The sequence below is a fragment of the Cynoglossus semilaevis genome, chromosome 15 (genome assembly GCF_000523025.1).
Source record: "Cynoglossus semilaevis isolate Cse_v1.0 chromosome 15, Cse_v1.0, whole genome shotgun sequence".
Lineage (NCBI taxonomy): Eukaryota > Metazoa > Chordata > Actinopteri > Pleuronectiformes > Cynoglossidae > Cynoglossus > Cynoglossus semilaevis.
In genome coordinates this window covers 16,044,755-16,067,010 of record NC_024321.1, presented here as the reverse complement: position 1 = coordinate 16,067,010, position 22,256 = coordinate 16,044,755, and the positions used below count along the sequence as shown (strand labels likewise).

Below are 22,256 nucleotides of genomic sequence, written 5' to 3'. Positions count from 1 at the left end.
TTTTATCTTAAAAAAAAGACTGGACCTACTGTATAAGCTCGCACACAAACACACACACACACACGAACCCTCTTTGTGTCTGATCTGCCTAACACACACACACACGAACACTCTGTGTGTCTGATCTGCCCTCGGGTGCAGAGTTGTTATCTTTTGGAATGAAACACAGACAAGCAACGCAACTGTGCTGCTTTTAAGACTGTGGCCTGATCGTGGTCTTGTAAATAGAGAGGTAGATATTTGACTGTGACTGTTCTGTGTTTATTCGGGTCTGGACTGCTGTAGGTTTTTTCTCTGCACAGGATTTTAAGGGATCTACTGTGGCTCAGGAACGTCTGAGCTCTCGTACGTGCCGACCATATTCTCCTGCACCTGAGCTGCATCTCTGGCTTTTATGTGGAGGATTACATCTTTCTGATGTCATGGTACTGATGATAAATATTTGCCAGGACACGGTGTGAATGTAGGACGAACTGCTTTCAGTTTCCCGTCAAAAGGAACATATTGTGTTTAGTACATTGTTCTTTTATTGCGTGGCTGTCTTAAAAGATACTTATGTTTAGTACATTGTTCTTTTATTGGCTGTCTTAAAAGATAATTCTGTATATTTTGATCGATCCGCACATGAAGTTAAAGAATGAACCTGCTCTGCTTATTGGTGCCATTTGATTTTAAAACCAAACAAAAAAAAAACAAAACAATAAATGCATGTAGTAGGTGAAGCCTCTGTTTTTCTGTCTATTATTATTTTACATTAGAAATTCAAAAAATATATATACATTTTATAGGGGAGGGTGGGGTTTTGGACACCATCACTTCAGATAGAGCTTCGCCAAGTGTCATTTTCAGTTTCAATCCCAGCTGCAGAACATTTAAAGGAGTCTTTGAATCTGTGTGGAGAGAAATCACTGACTCCACTAACTGACAGCCTTCAGCCTCTCTGACGCCTGTCCTATCTGAAGGGCTTTAAAATCTCTGTGCAGCGTGGCAATAAAAACCCAGTGACAGAAGCTTTATGACAGCGAGAACAACAGACCAGCAAAGGCTTTGGGAACTGATGAGGCTTTTAGAGGTTTAGACTTGGATTCTTATCTCAGCCTCACCCCAAGACCCTCCCTGCTCCCTCCAGTCAACCCTCACATACCATCTACTGCAGCACAAGCGGGAGCAGAAGTTCAGCTTGGATGGAAATCTTGGATTAATTCTGTTTTAAAAAAAACCCAGAATAAATCAGTCAAATAACTGAAAAAAAAAAAAAACAACCCAGTAACTTAGCACAAAAACAACAAAGAAAACTAACAGATATATACAGCCAAGACACAAAGTACAGTTGTGGAATGTTAACATTGTAAATGAGAGGATAGACATGAGAAAATATGAACAATTTGAATAACTGTCCAACTGTGGTTGTGTTGAGCTGCAGCTGACTCACAGAGCCTCTACCTTGACATTTTAAAACATTACATAAACTGGAGCTTAATATAACCGCACAGTTCAGGCTAGGACGGATGAGTGAGTGAAGTGGGATGATAAAAAAAAAAGAAAAAAGACACACATTCTTGCCTAACGTTAAAACTGCAGGCAGACTGCACCTAAATACCATCAGGGGAAAAATGCCAATGGAATATAAATATATAACTTTACATAGTTTGCACCAGAGTTCTTAATTGCGGGTTCTGTGAACCCCAAGTGGTCTATTAAGGTAATGCAGAGGGTTTAGCTGTTTATTTTTAAATATTACTTTCTGCCACTTTAGTTACATTGCGTGTGCTTGAATATTGTATTGTATCCAAAACTAAATATTTTGTTTAAACATGTTACTAGATTAAGTTAATTGAAAATATACTTACATTAAATAGTAGCGGCTTGCGTGTGCTTGAATATTGTATTGTATACAGAACAAAACATTTTGTTTAAACGTGTTACTAGATTAAGTTAATTAAAAAATATACTTACATTAAATTGTAGTCTCGGCTACATCTTTTCATTAATATGGTATCGTTGAGTTGTAAAAAAAAAAACCCAAATAAATAAAATAAAATGAAAAATAAAATCAAACAAACCGTGGATCAGACTTTTAGGAGAATTTAGTGCATATATATTTAATGGGGTAGCAGCGACACCCTGTGTTGATATTTTGAATTGGTAGCAGTAACACCTGAAGATAATGATACTAATTTCGCACATAATATGCTAAGCTAAACTGCTATCTATGTTAAACAGAACACAATGGCGTATAATAAGAAATATATATTTTAAAAAATATATTTGTAAGTCACTGTTCTACAGATGTAAACTAAATAAAATCGGACCAATTCACCAATGGAACATGAAAATGAAATGTAAATGTTACGGTAACACCAGAATCGACGTAATTTTAAAAGTAAAGTTACGCTAGCTAACAAATAAACGTAGTCTGAATTTCTAATTTTATCAAGTCCCTATATAAGGCCAAGTTTCGCACAGTGATTCTTTCGGGTCAATGTTGATAAAGAAAATTTCTAAATAAATGAATAAAAATCCACATTAAGTCTCCTTACCAAGAAGCTTGAGTGCTGCAGCAGCGATAGCGTATTTTTATGTCACTCCTAAATCCTTAGCATTTTATAGTGGCTATTTTGGCTGACCTAAAATACTGTTCAGGAACGGTTGGATATGCTACCAAGTGAAACAAAATCAATCTCAAAACATTGAAATACGTCTTAAAGGGCTATTTTAATTTATTTAAAAGCATTATTATCCCCCTGGATATATTAAAAACCTTTACCTACCGTCATGTATTCTTGGAATTACGTTATTTTAGCTCCCAATTAGCATCTCTTAGCCTTAAAGTAATTTTCTCATATGAAATTTATGTGCCTTATAGCCTGTTTTGTATCTAATAATTTAGATTTAAAAAAAAAAAAAAAAGTTTTGCATTTAACCTCCCCTAAAGTGGCCACGTTAATATATATACTAATACTATACTAATATATATTGTAGCCTTATAGCATAATTCCTATTTTAAGGTTCTCTGTTAAAAAGGAAAAAAAAAAACCCAACATTTTGGCAAACACAACTTTTTATTTAAACTGTAACAGCAGGATCAAGCAGATGTGTCAACAAGTCTTTTAAAAAGATAAAGTGAATCAGCAGTGTTAAAAGAGTAGATTTGGGCAAATTATTACTTAGGCAACTATGCTATAAGGCTACCAATATAGTGCCAGAGGAGGAGCAGTTTACCTTAAGGTATTTTAACCTTTTCAAATCCTGCCAAAGTTGAACACATTTTGGACATCCTCACCTTATACCCGCTGAAGCCTCAAAACTGACCTTGAGTATAAATTTTTATTTCGAGTCTCAGATGCAGGGATATGAAACAGGTTAGAGGATAAATATTTACAATAAAGGCTGCAGACACACACAAAAGCCAGGATCGCAAACATCCAACAAAGGACACAACCAAAATCCAAAGCGCTGGCAGTCTACCCAAATGAACGCAAGAAGAAGCAACGAGTGATTGTCAAAAAAAAAAAAAAGAAGTTTAAAAAAAAAAGTAGAGAAAATAATTCCCCACAAAACATATACTATAACTCAATAAAAGCAAGACATTAAAACAAATTAACCATCATGATCACACGTGAGTGATGCTGGTGCAGTGCTTGATGAATGATTTTGCCTCACTGTGTGAGATGACATCACCGTTATTATCGCCTGTTACTAATGTCCCGAAAACCATAGCGCCACCGCCAGTGGCCACCTTTGATCAGTTAGTTCATAAATACAAACTCCAGTACTACTCAAACTATGAGCATCAATATCACAATATTTCTGCGTAAATATGTATATATATTAATATGTAAAATGTATGTAATCCGTATGAGAAGCTTAAAGCCAACTGTGAGGTGTGTGTATGACCTGTTACGACGAGCCCTGAGGAGATGTAAGTATTATTGTTTCTCATATGAGTCAACCTCTGGATGAAAGACAAACCTATGTAAGCAGGGAAGGTATTTTTTTTCTAAGTATATATTAAACAACAGCCACAAAGACCAGAAGGATTCCATCCACCCACGGCGAGTAAAGCGGAATCACAAGCCCACAGTCACTGCAAGTCAGACCATAACGGCTACCGTCACACCACTTTACATCTCCATGTCACATGGCGTGCAAGCTGGGGGAACACGATGCAGAGCAGAGTGAGGCGACGGCACGGCCGTGACGTTAACTGACGTGTCAATACTTCTGAAAGTTACACAGCAGTGTTGATTATGCATGTAGACTTTCAGTTAAATGTACTATTTTACATGAGCTATCCTGGCAGTTGCAATTAAAAAAACACATGTCACAGTAGTTATATATATTTTTGTTTCCTTTTTTTGTCATTGTTAATTACATACAGAGAACAAGAGATGGCTCCTATAATGAGAAAAACAATATCTTGCTGGTGCGGTCAGTCACAAAAGGGGGAAAAAAAGCTGTTCTGCCATCGATGAGTTAGTTCAATTTTCTTACAGATTTTCTACAAATGGATACATCAGCCAACGGTGACTTTTAAGCTATGTGAGGCCTTTATTATGGAGGAGTAATAGTTCAACAATCAAAGACAGACCTCCAGGCTCCCCTCGCAGCAGATTAAACCAACTACACTTTGTTATGCTGTCCGTTTGTCCGGTATAACAGAAGTTCATTACAATCCTGAAGTCAAAAACTGCTCACCACTCATTTACCCACACACACACACCCTTTAACAATTATTTCACCACTTCCGTCAGGGGGGGAAAAAAGCTGTCCTTCCAACTCAAGCTGTCAAACAAACACTATTAAAGTATGACAGATTTAAAAAAAAAAAAAAAAAGGATAACCTCTAACTCCGCATTTGCAATTTATGAATGATCCATTTCCACGGGTGAATCCTTGTGACGTCCATGATCTCCACGCTGACAACACGCACGATGACAGGCTGTAGGTGGATCATCACCGCTGGGCTCTGGACTATGTAAAGTTAAAGGGTCCGGGGTGGGTGACAGGGTGGCCGAGGCTGTCCACTGGAGCACTGGGAAATAAACTTAACTTGCTTACAAATAACAGGCCCAGGCGCCGGGGACAGGGGGAAAACTGCCAGAGCAAATGGTCCTGGAAATGTGAGGAGCTCCAGGGATCTTCATTCTCACTGGTGAGTAAATGTGTGCAGTATCAAAAGTAGATCTGCTTGGCGTGTGACGGATTCTGCTCCATGGGACAGTACGGACATTTCAACCTGGGGATAAGGAGGTGAGATCAAATCCATATTTTTTCATTATATATCATGTGGTATTGTACTATTAACACTGAGCTTTAATTATCTTGAATATTCTGCTTGTATTTTGGAAATATTACTCATTTGCTCATTTCCTTACATCTAAACTAAGAACTCATTGACTTGGAGGTATGGTATGTAAGGCTAATTTTAGAAACCCTTTTTAACAAAACTAGTGTGATTAAAAATCCAGTTTTTGATTTTTATATGCTATGTATAAAATTACTTCATTAAATGTGTCATCAACTGTAAATCCAACTAGGTTTCCAGCTTACTTTCCAGCGTTTGTCAGTTTGTTGAGGGCGTCTCTGGAGATGACGTGGCCACAGATGAGCTTCATGGGTGGGTTGCTCTCTGACGTCTGCTGCCGGAGTATGGGACAGGCGAACACAGAATGGTACCAGCACTTCTTCCCAAGGTCAATTTCAATCTAGACAAAGGAAACGGTAAAAAATAATATTGTAAAAGTGATGTGGACAAAAAGAAAAAAACAAAACAGTTTTATGAAATTTTTAATTGCAACTCACAGGTAGCTCATCTTTGTGTGTCCAGACTCCACTGCACTGTCTCTGTTCTATCACCTGCTTAATGTTCATTAGTACTGGCAGAGCCATGCAGCCTGATGCAAAGCTGGGGAGAGATAAAGATATTAGATATACTACACTGTATATCTAACCTTTTTGACCATGTTTACAGTCTTTTGTGTGTGTGGTTGTCCGTTCTCTGACCTCACACTCAGTGGCGACTCTACAGAGAGGCCCAGTAAAGCGCAGGCATCTCTGGTGAAGATGTTACAAATCTCTGCCCACTGATTGGTCTCCAGCAGGCCGCGGTAAGGCGAGTTTTCAATGCCATGACGCAGATACACCAGACTGCCCATCAAGATCTGGATATCTGGAGGGACAAAAACTAGGAACATCAGTTATCTGGGTTTTTTTTTAAGTTTCAGTCACAGGGAAATGGCAGTGGGACATCTTTGTGTCAGTGATTATGCTTTAGTTGGGTTTTTACCTCTCTGATGCTGAGAGGCAAAGGGCTGAAAGTGCCTGGCATACTGCAGCGCCTCCATTTGGTTGTTGATTCCTCCACTGAGCAGACTGATGAAGTAAAGACGGTGCAGCTTGAACTCTAAAGTGCTGTTTAAGTCCAGGAGGCGCTGTCGATTCGTTACAGCCCACCTGGAAAAGTTCACGACATCAACACGGAGATCAGTGAAAGTTTCAAGCCTTAAAATAAAGCATTCATTTGCTTTTGCTAGAGCTTTAATAGAAAAAAATTGAAGTACTCTAGTGCCGGCCTAAGATCCTGCATCCTCAGAGCTTCAAGGATCCTGTTCAGCTCCAGGAAAGGCTGCTTCATACTCATATCTATAACTACACCAGACTCCTAGAAAGAAAAAAATGGTGATGTTTCACAAAACAAGGATAAAAGAAGGACTGTGTGGCTGAAATGTTCAGAGCTTCTTACCTGACACAGATCCTCTGCAACACTGAGCATCCCTTGTCTGTACAAATGCTCCACGATAGTCTCACTCAGGTATTTCTGTCTCTCTGGTGTGTCCCACACCGTCTCTGCCACCACAGCACTGATCTCTGCATCAAAATTCTATACAGAGAAAGGCAAGATATAACATCTGTGTACAGAACAAACGGGAAATGTTTAAGGAGTTTGCCGGCAGTCCTTACTCTGTCAATGGCTTTGCCCACTTTGGACACACTGCCGTGGATGTCCTTATGTCGTGAAGCTAGCATTTGCACTGTTTCTTTGATATTCTTACAACACTGAGCCATGGTCTGTGACAGGACAGATAAGTCTGCATCTTGTACACCTGTCAAGATTTATTTAAAAAAACAAACATAAAAAACCCACCAAGTTATACTTAAATTGACAACTGACATTAAAATATACAGCACCACAGTTGATCTCAGACATTGTGGACAAACTTGTCTTACCAAAGGCCACTAGTTGTCCTCGTATTTCACAGACACTGCGCAGGAGCTCGTCGAGTCTCTCCTCAGATTGGTGCCCATACATTACAAAGCGATGAAGTACTTTCTCCAGCTCCCTTTCCACACATGCACACTGTTCCATTTTTCACACACACGCACACACACACACACAAAATACTGACACCTTCAAGAAAAAATAAAAATTAAGGAATTATTAGTTCAGGCCTCAACAGCCACACACAAATATAATTAATCCTGCTCATGATCCATATAAGTAAGCAATACATGACGTCTTGATCCCTTTGAACTACACATCTACTGTATTTTATAAAGTCAAAACTTGAAGCTTACATTTCCCTAGCTATAGATCACAGCTAGAAAAACAAAAAGTATAAATAAATAACTTTTATCAGTATAAACCAGACTAACCAAAGCAGAACATTTTTTAAACGTAAATGTACATTTTTATTTAAGTGTCTCTGTGCCAATTTACTAGTCTTGTAGTAGTAAGTACACACATTCATGAATAATCTAACATTTTTGAAGGTGGAGCTTTTATCAAGTACCACAATAATATTCTCTGTTGAATAAACAAGCCCTAACAAATGTCTACGTACTGCAGTCACAAGCTTAAGTGTAGGTGCTTTGTCCTACGAATTAATTTGGGCCACATATATAGACACATTAATCAGAACCCAGAGCAGTGGCAGCACAACAGTGAATTATTTTTTAAAGCATCTTATAACCTCAAGAACAAGTATGTAAAAATAATTTGTACTTTATTTTATACAACGCTCTATTGACCTTATTAAATGACTGGTGTACTGAAGTTGACATTTTCTTTTTTTAATTTTTTGTTTGTAATGCCTGTATTTGTAGAATGCTGATACATAACAGAAACAAGTGCGTTTCCAGTCTGAGCCAGCAGAGGAGTAAAGAATCTAGTATCACTTCACTATCAGACGGTACATGATATCCATCAGTCTCATGACTGTTACACTGCCACCGCGATGATGGGTTAATCGACCTCTGACAGCTGACAGATTTGAACAAAGAAACTCTTATTTATTCCTTATCAGTTTGGTCTAATGTGACTTTAAAAACAACCAACCAGCCCCTGACTTGATGAACAGCAGGCACACAGTGTTCCCTGCGGCCTGCTGTTTACTAAAGACAGTCACCGCTAAACTCACCCTCAGACGTAGTAATATAAAAACTGGCTTATTATAATACATTTAAATAAGATCACAATATAGGACGCACCTAAGCCACACGAGTTGTGTTTATAATTAAAAACAAAGAAACCGTATGACTGTACATACATTTAACGCCTGTGAGCTAAACACAGAAAATGTCCACCTACCGCAACAGAGGAAACCAGCATTTAACACAAAATACGCTTGTGTTTCAAGCAGCAACTTTGTATTTGTTGGACTGGCAAATAATAATTAAAATTGTATGTGGTCGACATTTAAGAAGAATATGTAATTAGTAGCGGTTCGGATTTTTGTTTAGCTGCGGCAAAAGCGGACGTAAACAAACGCTGACGCTGATTCTGGCTAAGCTACAAAGGCTACTCAACAGCTAGTTAGCTAGCCGAGATAACAAGATTCACTGAAAAATACTACAGGACAAAATGACAACCACGTTAATTCACATAAGTTTAACGCTTCAAACAGATAGCATAGTTTTAATAAAGTTAAGGTTGTGACTACAGAAACGACACTTACCTATTGTGCCAAATAGTTAGCAAACATTAGCGTTAGCCAGTTGCCTGTTGTGGAAACGCTAGCAGCCGTAATGCGGAACTTCCCGTGTTGTTACTTTCAAAATAAAAGCCAAGTTTATTCAAACTGCAATGCTGTGCTAAATTCAATTGAGCCGGGTTTAATGACATGTACAATTAAGATTGGAAGCAGTAATTGCCATTTTCTGCATTTTTATTTGCTTAAACCAAATGTGTTACTTGTTTTGTATAATAAATGTGGGATTGCCTTCCTTCCTTCTTCTTCCATTTTTCTTCCGCCTATATGTTTAAATGGATGGATGAGAATGTGTTGTCTTTTTTTTAAATGCAGCAGGATGGAGTGACTAATCTATCAGTGATGTCAAGCAAAGCTCCTAATAGCAGAGGTGCTCATCATTCTTTCCTTATGAGTCGTACTCTTTCCTGCAGCGCTGCCACAACTACAGTTGTTATGCCGAGCATAAGACTTATCTATCAGTGTGCGTAAAGGAAAGATTTAAAACTTTATTAATTTTAAATGTCTTTTTTATGCAGGTTTATTCAAACTTTATTAATTTTAAATGTCTTTTTATGCAGGTTTATTCTATTCTTCTATTTTATTCTTTAACATTGGTCTGAAACCGCTGAACAATAGCAAACGTCAAGGCACAATCTTTTTATTTTTTTATTTTTTGAATATAGCTACACTGTAAATGTAAAAATGTCACTTTAGACCCAGGCAAGAAATATTATATAAATATATATTATTATTATTATTTTAAAATTCTCACATGTCTCTCTCTAGTCATATATTTTAGCAAAGTGCTATATTATTTAAAATATCTTTTAATCAAAAATGCACAAACTCAGTCCCACATAGTGGCCACAAGTAATTATTTTACCTTTTACATGTTTAAAATAAGAAGATCAAAATATATATCCAGCATATTATTTGAATAGTTTAGTACTACACTAAAACAAAAACTAGCCTTGGCATAACAAATGTTTAAGACCCCTGGCTTAAACAAAACAGTGGACGATGACGCTTAAGCCGTGACATGAAGTAGCTGGTTGACTTTATAAAGCAAACTCTCAGTGCTTAAAAAGGTAACCTTGATGCAACATTTAGCCAAGGCTAAGATTTTCCATTGGCTTGCCATGAATGACTTGATGACCAACAGTGAATTGTAATCCAATGAGGTATTTGGTTAGGGACAGAAGCCCTCCTGAACTCATTGCCTCTACACTTGAACTGCCTCTGCCACCGGGGCTGTGGTAGTAGTTATGATAGTAGCCCATCTTAAAAGTGAAATTGGTGCACCTTAGAGAACAACACGGTTGACAATATGTATCTATATTCTACCCTAACATAAAATGCACAGGGGTTCTACATGTGAGCCGTGTGTCTGCTCTGTGTTAACCTTTGTCCACAGATACATGATAGCCTTTACACACATGCATTGGCACACCCCCATACAGTACACACACATACAAACATACATTCTTTTAGTGTTGTGTCATAGGTAAATATCCCTTCTAGGTAGTAGTAAAGTGGACAGTGTGTTACTCCAGTTGGAGTTTGGCATTTTCCCATTCTTCTCTATGCTGCATGCCCAGGCAAAGAGCTAAAGCTATGGCTATCTGGCCCTGATACTATGGGTCTATATATAGAGAAGCCCTGTGACTGAGCTGGCTCTAAGTGTCAGATTCCAGGGGCACTCATCTGTCCTGGCTGGATCAGCACCTGCTTCTAACTATAAACCCACCCCCCAACACCGCACCCCCAGACTGGCTCACTGTGTAGAGCAAATGCCCAACCAAACCCTGGTCTGAGAGGAGAAGAAAAAAGATCCAGGTCAGAATGAGTAACTGCTTATACCGAAGCCAGCTCCAATGGGAGGGGCAGAAATAGAGATGGGAGCACTGGAGGATGTAATTCGTCTGAGCAAGATACCTATGTACAGTTTTCTTCTGCGAGTCTGATACATGGCAGTGCGGCACTGCCAGACAGAGCTGTACGGAGCCGCTCAGTCCGGGATTCAGCAGCTACACAGGATTGTTGTAAGTTGCAAGTGTGTTGATGATTTTGACTGGATGACAGGCAGATTTTGCAACACGGTGGAACTCAATGCTCCCAGGAACTCTTCAGGATTGGCCAAAGGTACAGTGCTATACGCTCTGCCTCTCCCAGTTAGCACTTGTCCTGTAGTCAGTCTTACATCAAGGCAACTGTGGAAAGTTTGGAAGAAGGTTAAGTACAAACCAGAGCTAAAGCCATTGTTTTCATCTACGATAAACAGTTTTCAGGCACCGCAATTTAAAAAGCACTATGAACTCTAATAAGATAAATGTAATATTATAATTAAAACTCAAAGAGCCTATAAGCCTATACAGAAAAAAAAATATTTCTGGTATTTAACCACGTTTTTTATAGACTTCACGAGTGTTTTTATTAGGTAAAGTCCAGATTGATTGGCGCTGCTTTTTAAGCCACAGTGACAGAGTGGGTTATTTTTATTTTGTGAACCCTTTTTAAAGGTGGAATATATTCTTCATACTATCTCAGATTTAAAGATCTATTTGCTTTTGCAGATCAGGAACATCAGTTGACATCATCCCTTGTCTTTGATATGTAAACATGTATACAAAATGTTAATTTTGATATAAATGGATGAGGTTCACATCCTTCAGTTGACCATATCATATTTCCAGCCCAGGAGGACAGCCCAAAGGACTCTGAAGGAGTGGACGGGACTGGCCGCCGAGAGAATTTTGAACTTGTGGAGTAGCAATGGACAGCTGGACTCTCCAGGGGGACAGCTACTCCTTCCTGCGCAGCGCGCCACGCACATTTTCCCTGTGCCATCGTGACGGCACCCCGAACCACGTTGAAATATTTGACATCATCAACGTCCCTGCTCAGCACAGCAGCATCTCTGAAACCACCTGCCTGTGTGACATTTTTGGTGACGAGGGTGATTCACCTTCACTGTCAAGCAGTCCTGCCGTTGGGACTTTTGTCCATCCACACACAGACGTGGACGGAACAGCGTCGGGAGCATCCCTGGTGGATGATTTAAACGACTCTTCAGGGTCTTATCACACAGCACCAGGCTCAAGTGAAGGAGAAGAGGGATTTGACGATTCGCTACAAAGGCTTCAAAGCCCCCCATTGCAGAACTCATCTTCAGAGGGGCGTCAGTCAGAGCGTGAGGGTGTGACTTTGGAGCAACCAGACTCTTTTGAGGAGACTAGGCCAAACACAGACAGAAAAAGCACATCACCGGTTCTTGCCTTTGGTGCAGCAAGTTCACCTGGTGAGAGGATCTCCTCTCCAGCACGTAGTCGTCTCTGTACCCCCAGACCAAGGGAAGGAACTTCACCAGTATCTTCTCTCTCAGCTGAAGAACGTCATTCACCCGCATCGTCTGACTCAAGACGATCTCACTCAGAAGCTGACTTTGAGAGACTAACCCCTGTTTCCGAAGGTCAACATAATAGCCACTCATATCAAGCATTAACTCCAAGCCCCATTTCTGACTCTAGTAAGCGTATCAGTTCATCCTCTACTGAGTCAGTGAACACTCGATTGACACCTGAAATCAGGTTGGCACAAAACTCACCTCAGCCAAGGAGCTGTAACTTTAGCAGTGCTTCCCCTGAATTGCCATCCAAAGATATCGCTATAGAATTTCCAGAATCTACATTTCAATCTAGAGATACTGTTTCATCTCCTCTTTATTCAGAATTTAGTAAAGAGTTATCGTTCAGTTCCAGAGAGGCTTCAGTCTCCCCTGAGCTGAAGAACAGGCCCACTTCCTGTAATACTCAAGCATCATCCCCCTTCTCTGAGCTAAGAGGGAGGGTCTCTCTACCTGACCTTTTAAGCAGAGGCTCCACACCCAGTATTGAGGAGTCTCACTCTTCCCCAGAGCCAATTTCAACACATTGTCAAGCAGGAATAGACATTACTCCTATATCTACCCCTGATAGCAAAAGCACAAGCCTATCAGTAGAGGCAGGCAGTACACTCTCCTCACCTGCTCCACGATACACCCCTCCCTCACCAGTCATTTTGATAGCATCTTCCCCTGGGATTGTGGAAATCAGTGTTTCACCTAAATTATCAAACAGAGATCCGTCACCTGGCCTGTTAAGTGCTCCTTCTCCAGTTCATAGTAGAAATCCTTCCCCGAGCCCCTCGCCTAAATTGAGGCACATTTCAACTCCAACTGAAATTAACACCCAGGCGTTCTCACCTGTTGCCTCTTATAGTCTATCTCCATCACCTGAGTTTAGGAGGGACTGCTCACCCTTGGAGCACAGACATACTGCACCCTCACCTGAAATCAGGATTACAACATCCTCCCCTGAGCCCCAGATTGACGTTGCCTCCTCCAGAAGCCCGACTTCATCCCCTCACATCACAGGGTTTTCTTACACAGTTGTTCAGCCAGAGGAAAGGGTCTCTCCTGCCTTTTTGCACCCCTCACGTCTCTCCACTCCAGACTCTGATAGAAGTGAATCAAAGAGTCCAACCCAAATCAGTGTGAGTCACCGTAGCAGCACAGCAGAGTCTACTGGTACACCACGGGAATCTCCACAAGTATCAGAGTTCACAAGCTGTGACCTACAGCCTGAAATATCTGTGTCGTATTCAACACGATACCAAACACCTTCGCCTCAGACAAAGCAGCAGACTCCCTCTCCCCAACCTAGATACCAAACCACTTCACCTCTTCTGCCTCAAAGTCCTACACCACAATACCAGACAAGCCCAGTCCGCTCACCCATTTCTCAATCTCCGAAAAGGAACTCACCTGCCTCCCCCACTACAGAGTACTGCCCTGAGAAATCAAAGCCTCCTTCTCTCACTGTTATAACTGAAGTTGACAAGTATTTATTTTCAGCTGAGGTTCAACACGTGTCACCATCAATTGAATCAGAGAGTGGAGACAAGTCTTGTCATACTGAAATTATAAGCACCTCCTCACCAATTTCCATCGGTTCCCCCATTTTGACCTCACCGTTTAAGACTGAGGAAAAGGGTGAAATCTTGTCACAACAGCAAAGCACAGGAAAAGAGGTTTTTCTAGAGACAAAACAAGTAAACATTCAGGATAACTTTTGTTTGCCTGATACGACACAAGACTTCGCTCATACTTGTTTTCAGAAACAGGTCATTTGTAGGAATCCCCCTGTTAAAATCACCTCTCTTTCCCCTACCATCCCTAACAACAGAAGTCCGGCTATTTCACCTCTCCAGAAGACTTTGAGTTCCTCACCGTTGCAGGAAAAAACACAGCCGGAGTTCATAGGTGTTTTGCCAGCTTCTGAAAGCAACAGATCATTGAAAGTTGCTTGCACACCTGAGAGCTCGAGAAGAAATTTGTCCAACAAAGTTAGTTGTGACAGCGAAGAGAGTTTCACCTCAAACATGGCCTACCATGCCCACAGAAGGAGGACTCCCTCACCCCCACTCACCAGGTTTACGCCTGTCCACATTTTAGCCCCAGAGAAACCCTATAGACACTGGCAGAACAGAAGTCACAGCCCGGCTCAGGCTGAAACATCCCCGCTAAGTGGAAATTTGAATACTTCAGTGACAAACAGGGAAAGCCCCAACGTTGCCCCAGTTAAAATAAATAATCAGGCCCACTGTGTTGAAGAGCAACTGGAGATGAACAGGGAAATGCAGCTGGAAGAAGAGAGGGAGTTAAATAGGGTGAGGCAAAGGAATAGAGAGATGGTGAGAGGAAGAAATAAGGAGGAGCAGGCTCCAACAAAACGGGAGGGGTGGCAGAGGGACGCCAGTTACAGAGGGGAACAGGTTGAGCTGTCATTCATTTCCAGGAATAGAAAAGGGCCTGTGAGTCGCGGTGCAGCTCCCCCAAGCAAAGAGACCCGTCAGGGGCTGCCAACAGTGCAATCTTATTCAGAAGGCTTGTTTGCCACCAGACCGCTCCAGCAACAACAAACTCTTCAGAGACTACCTTCCCAGCAAGACAGCAGGGGGGATGGTCCTAGCAGGCACCGCAAACCTCCCGCACACCAGAGCAAAAAGAGTACGTCTGGAAACACGGCGGCAAGCAGGCCGTGCCGAAGCTCCAGCTCCAGCATGGGAAGTGAACTAGATGATGCAGATCACGAGGTGAAGTGGTTTACAGATGTGGCTTACAGTAGCTTGTCAAGCCCTGAGCTTGATTATCTTGATATGTATAGCTCCAGTCACCCTTCATCAACCAACATTTCTCAGCCATCGACCCAGGGGAGCCCTGCTGGGGCCAGTGCAGGATGGAAAGCTTATGCTGACTTTAAGGGTTCAACCTCGAAGTTGGACAATGATGATGTCCCTTTCCATCAGTCATCGTCATACCATTCTGACGGCCTAGATCCTTTAAGGCGTTATGAGATGGGCAGCTTTGAGTGTGTTGATGTGGCCTTGGAAAGAGAGGACTCGAGGAGAGTGCGAAGAGGAGTTCCAAAGAGAGAGATTCAACTGAAGAGAAAGAATAATGGTGAAGGGAAACATGATGAAAGCAGTGAAAACAGTAGTCCTGCAGTGTTGCAGGAGAGCCCCACCATGGAGACTCACATCAGAGAGACACTGGTGAGACAACACAGCACACCTGCTGCAACAGAGGAACGCGTCCCTGCTGAATGTACCCTTGAACCAAGTAAAGAAAATGAAACTAAGTCGAAGCTGCAGAAATCCATGTCTCTGGATGAAACAAGCTCCAAAACAAAGATGGCCACTTGTCTCATTAAGAATGTTTTGTCAAAGAAGATGCAAAGTGTGGACAAAGAATCTGGAGAAGAAGCAGAAGAAGAGAGCTCTGCACTTGAAGAAATCAGCGCCGCAACTGAGAGCACGGTGCCACCACTGAAAGTGTCACCAAAACCTGAAAGCTCTACTCCTCAGTCAGATTACGGTTTTCTATCTGAGAGACATCCTGCGAGAGATGAACCAATCAGGAAGGATAACGTCAAATCACCCAGAAGTTTTGGAGCGCCACCCACTCACAGGCCAAGCTCATCCAGCAGCAGCAAAAGTGTCACATTTTCACAGAGTGACAGTGAAGAGCTTGAGTATCAGAGCAGAAGTGCGATTTCTCTACGGTCAGAAATGAGATCGGAACTAAAAGTTCCACTCGACAGTAAACAGGCCAGGACTGGAGTACGACGAGCAGATGGCTTCAGAAACTGGGACGAACAGGAGGCAGGTGACTCAGCAGATGCCACTGCTGGGAACACAGAAGCTTCTTCTGCCACTAGAGCCAGCATTAGCCCAGCCAGGATGACAAACAGAGACCAGGAATGTGAAAACACAGGGAACCGCAAACCTCCACAGCAGGAAGACACGAATGCCTACACATCCAGCCCAGAGGCCACTGCACCCAGATCTGTTGAGAAAAAGAAAGCTTCATTAAATGTCCGTCTCACACCGGAGGCAGAAAACAAACCTGAGGCTTCACCTCCAGCTACATGTCCCACAGAGAAGCAGGAAACAGTAGCAACCACAGTGAATGTGAATACGGTTGAAGAGAACGGAAATGGCTATAATAATAAAGTCAAAGCTCCCATTCACAGAGTCAGAGATGTCAGACAGCTGGTAAAGAATACGTACAATTTGTCCTTTAAAACTCCTACTGTTGTGATGACATCAGACGGAAATGAACCAATGTTGCCAACTTTTAACAAACTGGGAAGAGACATAAAAGAGGAAAGAGGGCTTGAGGTTTCTCAACGTAACCAGAAGGAAGAGGAAACTCAAACGAGGGCAGAGGAGAGGAGTGGCAAAAAGGAAAAAGATTATGGATTAGACAGGGACGAAAAGCGACAAGCTGTGGTGGAAGAACCCCAGGTGTTGTCGTCGCCAACATTGTTGCAAAGTAAAGCTAAGCCTCATTCACAACCGATGCAAATAGAATACAAGGCAGTTTGCTGGAAGGATGACAAAAATAAAACGTCAACCAACAAGACTGAAAACAAAAGTGAGAAACTACAGGCTTCTCCAGAGAGTAAAGGAGAATTCACAGATATACAGAATGATGCCGCAGGATATGACGAGCCACGTCAGCACCAGCCAAAGAAAGCTGCGGAGACGCAGGAGCCTCTGATAGAAATGCATAAAATATCAGATAAAGAGAACAGGCCTGGAGTTGGAGCAGTAGACAGAAAACCTCCCATGCTTGGATGTCTCCCCAAAGTACCCAGTAAGGACAGAGAGGTGTCCACTGCTGTCATGTTGATAAGGGATGGATCCAACAGGACTAAGATACGTACATCACCTGCCCAGGAAGAGGTGTTAAGCCCAGAACAAACCCCTGGTTTTTCACGTTCACCTGGACCTACCACTGACCTCAGTGGCCTTGAGGACAGTGGCCACGCTGTTTCAATGTTATTGAAGGAGAAAGGCTATCAAGCTGATATTGGAGCAGTGGTGAGTAATGGACAAAACTCAATCAGAGGGAATGGGCCCACGCGTAAACATGTAAACTACCTGGAGATCCCGCTACAAACGCCGCTGCACTCAGAGGGTGGGCTGAGTGAACCTCAGAGACAGAGGACGTTCTCCTCATCATCCACTGCGTCAGGTCCGTCGTTAGTATCAGAAAACACAACCACCATTACCGCAACAACCGCAGAGCCTGAAGACAATGACGTTAAACCTCCAACTGACACAGCTATAGAGGAAACCGCACCTTCACGGGCAGATGTACCGAGGCAAATGCTGACCCTCGCTGCACAAAAGGAGGAAAAAGGTGGAGATTTTGAAGCTGTGAAAAGATTGGATCCAACTTTTCCACTGAGGTCCCCAGCCATAAGGAGATTAAGAAACCAGCCAACTGAAGTGAAACCGCCCTGTAAAGAAACGCCCAAAGAAGAGACTCCTGTTAATGTGACAGGAATCCACAGGCCTCAAACAATAGAAGTCAAATCTGTGGCTAAAAATTCTCAAAAACCAGTGGTGCCCCCAAAACCAAGCTGCAAATTCAAAATAGCAGAATTAGGAGCGGTGCCGAATGAAGCTCAAAGAATATCGGCAACAACGTCAGCGATGAAACCACTGCTTGACGAAAGGTCACAAACTATTGTGGTGTCCTCGCCAACTATTTACAGGAAAATCTCAAATGAGTCCAATTCAAATTACACAAGAAAACTAGCCGTGTCTACGATGACCGCCCTCAAACCTCCCCATGGCAAAACAACAGCAGCGACCGGTTCCAGTATCTCAAACCGGCCAACATCCTCACCGGAGCCAGAGGCTAACACTGACAGAGGAGGACAACAACAACAACAACAACAACAACAACAACGCGCTGCCTCACCTGTAATATCCAGATATACGCAGAGACCAATAACCTTAGTCCCAGCATCAGCCACTTCTGACGGTGTGACCCCAGTTTCAGCTCCAATTTCTGGCCACTTAGCAAGCCAGAGTCCCGAACCCTCCACTGCTGAAGCCACTAGACCACACCACCGTGCTGCTGACGATCCAAACACTGAGCCACCAGTTCAACCCAGGACGGCGAGCTCTCTTGAACAAGCTGTGCCTGCACCTGCAAACACTACAAACCAACCAGCTGCTGTGCCCACAACACAAGCACCAGCATACACACCGCAGACTTACAGCAGATCACTGTCTAGCGAGCGCCCCCCCAGGGGAGATGACATGCATTTTTATGCCTCGGATGACCCCCCCAGCTACGATGAAAGGGAGAGTTTCAGCCCTCTCATGCTTCCAGATTTGACCCACAGGAGGCCAAATCGCTACCAGCCCTCGTCTCGACCTCCTCCCTGCCCCTGCACAGCCACCTGCCCTACGCACCCCGGTCACACCCCTCCTCACCATCACCGCAGCCCCCATACCCTCACTCCCCCTGCTCCTGCACACTCTCCAGGACAGGGACTGCCATTCTCGTTGCCTCAGCCCCCACTCCGTCCACATCAGTTCAGACCGGACCCTCAGCCCTTGAGCTACCGACCTATTTCTCCTAAATCAAGTACTCTTGGTCCAAACCAACCACCGGGCTTGTACCAACCCCCTCCATGCCCTCCTCATCACTCCTTAATGCAGGGCTGCGCTGCCGAAAGACCACTGCAGCCACAGCAGCATATGGACCCTCGAAGGAACCCTGGACCCCACAGATCACCTCAGCAACAGCCACCAGGCTTGGCTGCAGCAGCGTACAGTGACCCTGCCCACAGCCACTCTCCTGGACTTCCTCCTATGGATCCCCAGTACATGTGTGGCCCTCAGAGCCTGGGGCCTTCATACGGGTCTGAATATGGCGGCGACAGTGCTAGTGTGTACTCGGAGAGCAGCTATGGACAAACACCTCGAAGAGTGCTCCTGGACCCCGAGACGGGGAAGTATTTTTACATTGAGGTTCCTGTGCAGCCTCTGAGGAAGATGCTGTATGACCCGGAGACCGGCCAGTACGTGGAAGTTCTCATCCCACAGCAAGCCGTGTCCCATTCAGGCCTGTATCCTCCTTCTGCAGCTCCTTATCCATCTCTTCACAACCCAAATATGTATGCCCCTGCTCCTCAGTACATGCCCTATACAGCTCCTCCTCCTGCACCTGCTCCTCCTCCTCCTGCTCCTGCAGCCCATAGCCAACATCAGCCCCAGCCCCCTCGATACACTGAGGCGTCTGGCGAAGCAACGCTACACCCCAGTGGGTCTGGAGCCAGCTACAGAAATCACACTGGTCCGAGGTCTAAGCCAGAACTCCAGAGCCACCCACAGTTGGACCAGAGTTACCTGGAGAGCATGTATTATGTCCCTACAGGGATGAATGCAAGCCCCAATCCCACCCCGCCAGAATATTACCACAAACAACCCCCCAACCTACCCCCAACGGGGAGGAAAAGGTCCTGAAATAGAGGATAGAGACCGCCTTCCTGGAGCCTGTTGGGTTTTAAATACACAGTGTATAAAAAAGGGTGTGTAATGTTAGCCTGAGCTGCAACTGAAGATGGGATTCTTTAGTCTTTGTTTATTTTCTGCTGCTTCTTGTATGCTAGGCTGCTTTAAGTGACGGCTTTTGAAAAAAAAAAAAACCCATAACATAGCATTATTTTCCATGAATTGTTTATGATATAATTGTCTGCTTAAATAATGATGGGTTGTTGTTTGTTTTTTGTTTTTTTTGATACAAAGCAAGAACATCACACTGAATGTCACCACTCTGCACAGACGGTATTCATATCTAAGTTTACTAATTTAATGATTTGTGTACTTTAATAACAGCTGCCTAAAAGACTTGAAAATACTTGGTTAAAAGAACCTCATATTTATTTTGTTAATGTTTTTTTCTCTAACATTGTTTGAGTGAGTTTTTGCACATGATGTCTGCAGTAAAAATGGCAATAAAATGTTGTTACATACCACAAGCACTGCTCCAATTTCATGACGTTGTTTATGTCTCATCAGGGTATTTTCATGTAATACGACAAAATACTACTGCAGTAGTCTTATACCATTTTACTGCCATATTTTTTTTTATTCTGATGTACTTATTTATACTCCTACTGAAACAATGCTGAAAAGCTTTATCATTATTTTTATTATTTTTTATTATTTATTATATTTCATAATTACTTTCTTTAGCCTATATTATTGTTATGAATATTACTATTGATATTATAATAATATTTATATATATTTTTTATATAATGATTGGAATTTCTATTAAATAATTGTACAGACATCACATGGAAATTTACTGTTAAAAATTAATATTATTATTTACATATTTGACCAGCAGCTGCTTCAGCTGAGGTCCTTATCGATGTGCAGCTGTTCAGCTGTTTAGATAAAGCCACAATAAAGAAAGCTCGTAAAACAAATAGTTCTGATAAAACAGATAGAAAATGCATCGTTTTTTTACCGAGTGTGAAGCAGTACGAAGCTTCGACCACTAGAGGCTGCCACAGACCACTAGAGAAGATCAAGCAAACGTTTCAGTCCCATATCAGGTAAATGCCATTAGTAAACAGACAGGTGGCGCTCTAATCAGAACCTGACCGTTGATCCTGGTCTTAGTTTCCTTTAGAATGAATGGAAATACATTTGAAAACGTGCTTTAACTGTGCTTTAAAATAATCATAAGGCTCTCGAGGAGTGTGTTTGTGGTTCTGTATGACTATCCTCGGTGGAACATGTGTATTCTATTCATTTAGGGTTACTTTGTTCTTGATCTTGGGACAATTAGGACTGTCCCCACTGAGCAAGAAGTTCCTGAAGTTCAGGATAAAGTTTGGAGTTAGGATTAGATTATATGTATTTTTTGTGTGGGTACAGGAAGTACAAAGAAGGGCTCACAGAACAAACCTTTGTGTGAGTGTGCGTGTGTGTCCATGCACATCTGGAGGAATTATTACAGTGAGACAAACGTCAACACGTGTCCTTTACAGCATGTAGGTCACTTTCACCACGATGACACTTTATGATCACTCTACTTTAAGACTAACATCACCAACTTTGGATGTTCTGCTGTTTCAACTGCAAAAAAAAAAAAATGGACGACATGCTATACCAAGGAGGACAATGTTATATTTATGAGGCTGCAAGAGAGACAGAGAGACAGAGAGACAGAGAGAGAGAGAGAGAAGGAATGTGTTCACCAGGTTTATCAGCACAAAACGTGTTAATTGCGCAGCAACAGGACAACAAACACTGGACACTGTGACCCAGTTTTGTGGTTTCACCTTTTATAACTTCCTCTTTTAACAGGGCCATCGGAATGTAGTTTGCTGAGCTTTTTTATTTCATGGCTGTGATCGTGCGCTGTCACGACTTGTGTAAGTATTTGAGACGCACCTTAGATACACACGGTAATCTGTATAAACTTCCTTTTACGCCTACTGTCCAGACAAACACACACGAGCCTACACACCTTTTATTTCACCTTACTATATATATATATATATATATATATATATATACACATATATATACTGGTATTGGCTTGTGATCTGAAGATCAGGGGTTGCCAAATCCTGGTCCGGGGACCAGTGCCGGTTCATAGGTAATTTGGTACCGGACACAGTGAAAAAATGCACTTCCGTTTTACTAACTTGATTCATTCAAAAAGAATCCAGTCATATCCCTTTACTACTTTACTACTTTTTTCATTCAAAGATCTGTGTTTCAAAACAGGCACTAACACATAATCTGTCAATGTTTCAAAACAGACACTAACACAATAAAGTCTTAAAGACGTTTTATTTTGAAAGTGTAATGATCCTTTAACGTTGGTGTGGTTTTACCGGTCTGCAGTAATGGCTGATA

At 42.3% G+C, this 22,256-nt stretch overlaps 2 protein-coding genes across 3 annotated transcripts; one reads left to right on the top strand and one right to left on the bottom strand.

The window, feature by feature from the left end:
- Nucleotides 1–3,043: 3,043 nt before the first annotated feature.
- On the bottom strand, nt 3,044–9,069 carry rmnd5b (required for meiotic nuclear division 5 homolog B). 2 transcript variants are annotated; one of them, XM_008327429.3, is made up of 10 exons: nt 8,958–9,069; nt 7,231–7,411; nt 6,964–7,106; nt 6,746–6,883; nt 6,564–6,664; nt 6,290–6,456; nt 6,007–6,172; nt 5,806–5,908; nt 5,554–5,708; nt 3,044–5,239 (listed from the first exon to the last, which is right to left on the bottom strand). In XM_008327429.3, the coding sequence occupies exons 2-10, from the start codon at nt 7,367–7,369 to the stop codon at nt 5,176–5,178; spliced, it is 1,176 nt and encodes a 391-aa protein (XP_008325651.1). In that variant the 5' UTR covers nt 7,370–7,411; nt 8,958–9,069; the 3' UTR covers nt 3,044–5,175. The 2 variants fall into 2 exon arrangements, with proteins under 2 accessions (XP_008325651.1, XP_024919100.1); XM_025063332.1 differs by lacking the exon at nt 8,958–9,069 and adding an exon at nt 8,591–8,891.
- An 868-nt stretch (nt 9,070–9,937) lies between these two features.
- LOC103391241 (mucin-17) lies at nt 9,938–20,346 on the top strand. The gene is made up of 2 exons (XM_008327428.3): nt 9,938–11,114; nt 11,666–20,346. The coding sequence occupies exon 2, from the start codon at nt 11,745–11,747 to the stop codon at nt 19,839–19,841; it is 8,097 nt and encodes a 2,698-aa protein (XP_008325650.1). The 5' UTR covers nt 9,938–11,114; nt 11,666–11,744; the 3' UTR covers nt 19,842–20,346.
- Nucleotides 20,347–22,256: the final 1,910 nt, after the last annotated feature.

Excerpts from the sequence above, each read along its gene's own strand:
- rmnd5b (XM_008327429.3), bottom strand. The coding sequence starts at position 7,369 with ATGGAACAGTGTGCATGTGTGGAAAGGGAGCTGGAGAAAGTACTTCAT. Across the intron at positions 6,884-6,963 it reads TGGGCAAAGCCATTGACAGA|AATTTTGATGCAGAGATCAG; the intron begins GTAAGGACTGCC and ends TTCTCTGTATAG. Across the intron at positions 6,457-6,563 it reads GATCTTAGGCCGGCACTAGA|GTGGGCTGTAACGAATCGAC; the intron begins GTACTTCAATTT and ends GAACTTTTCCAG.
- LOC103391241 (XM_008327428.3), top strand. The coding sequence starts at position 11,745 with ATGGACAGCTGGACTCTCCAGGGGGACAGCTACTCCTTCCTGCGCAGC.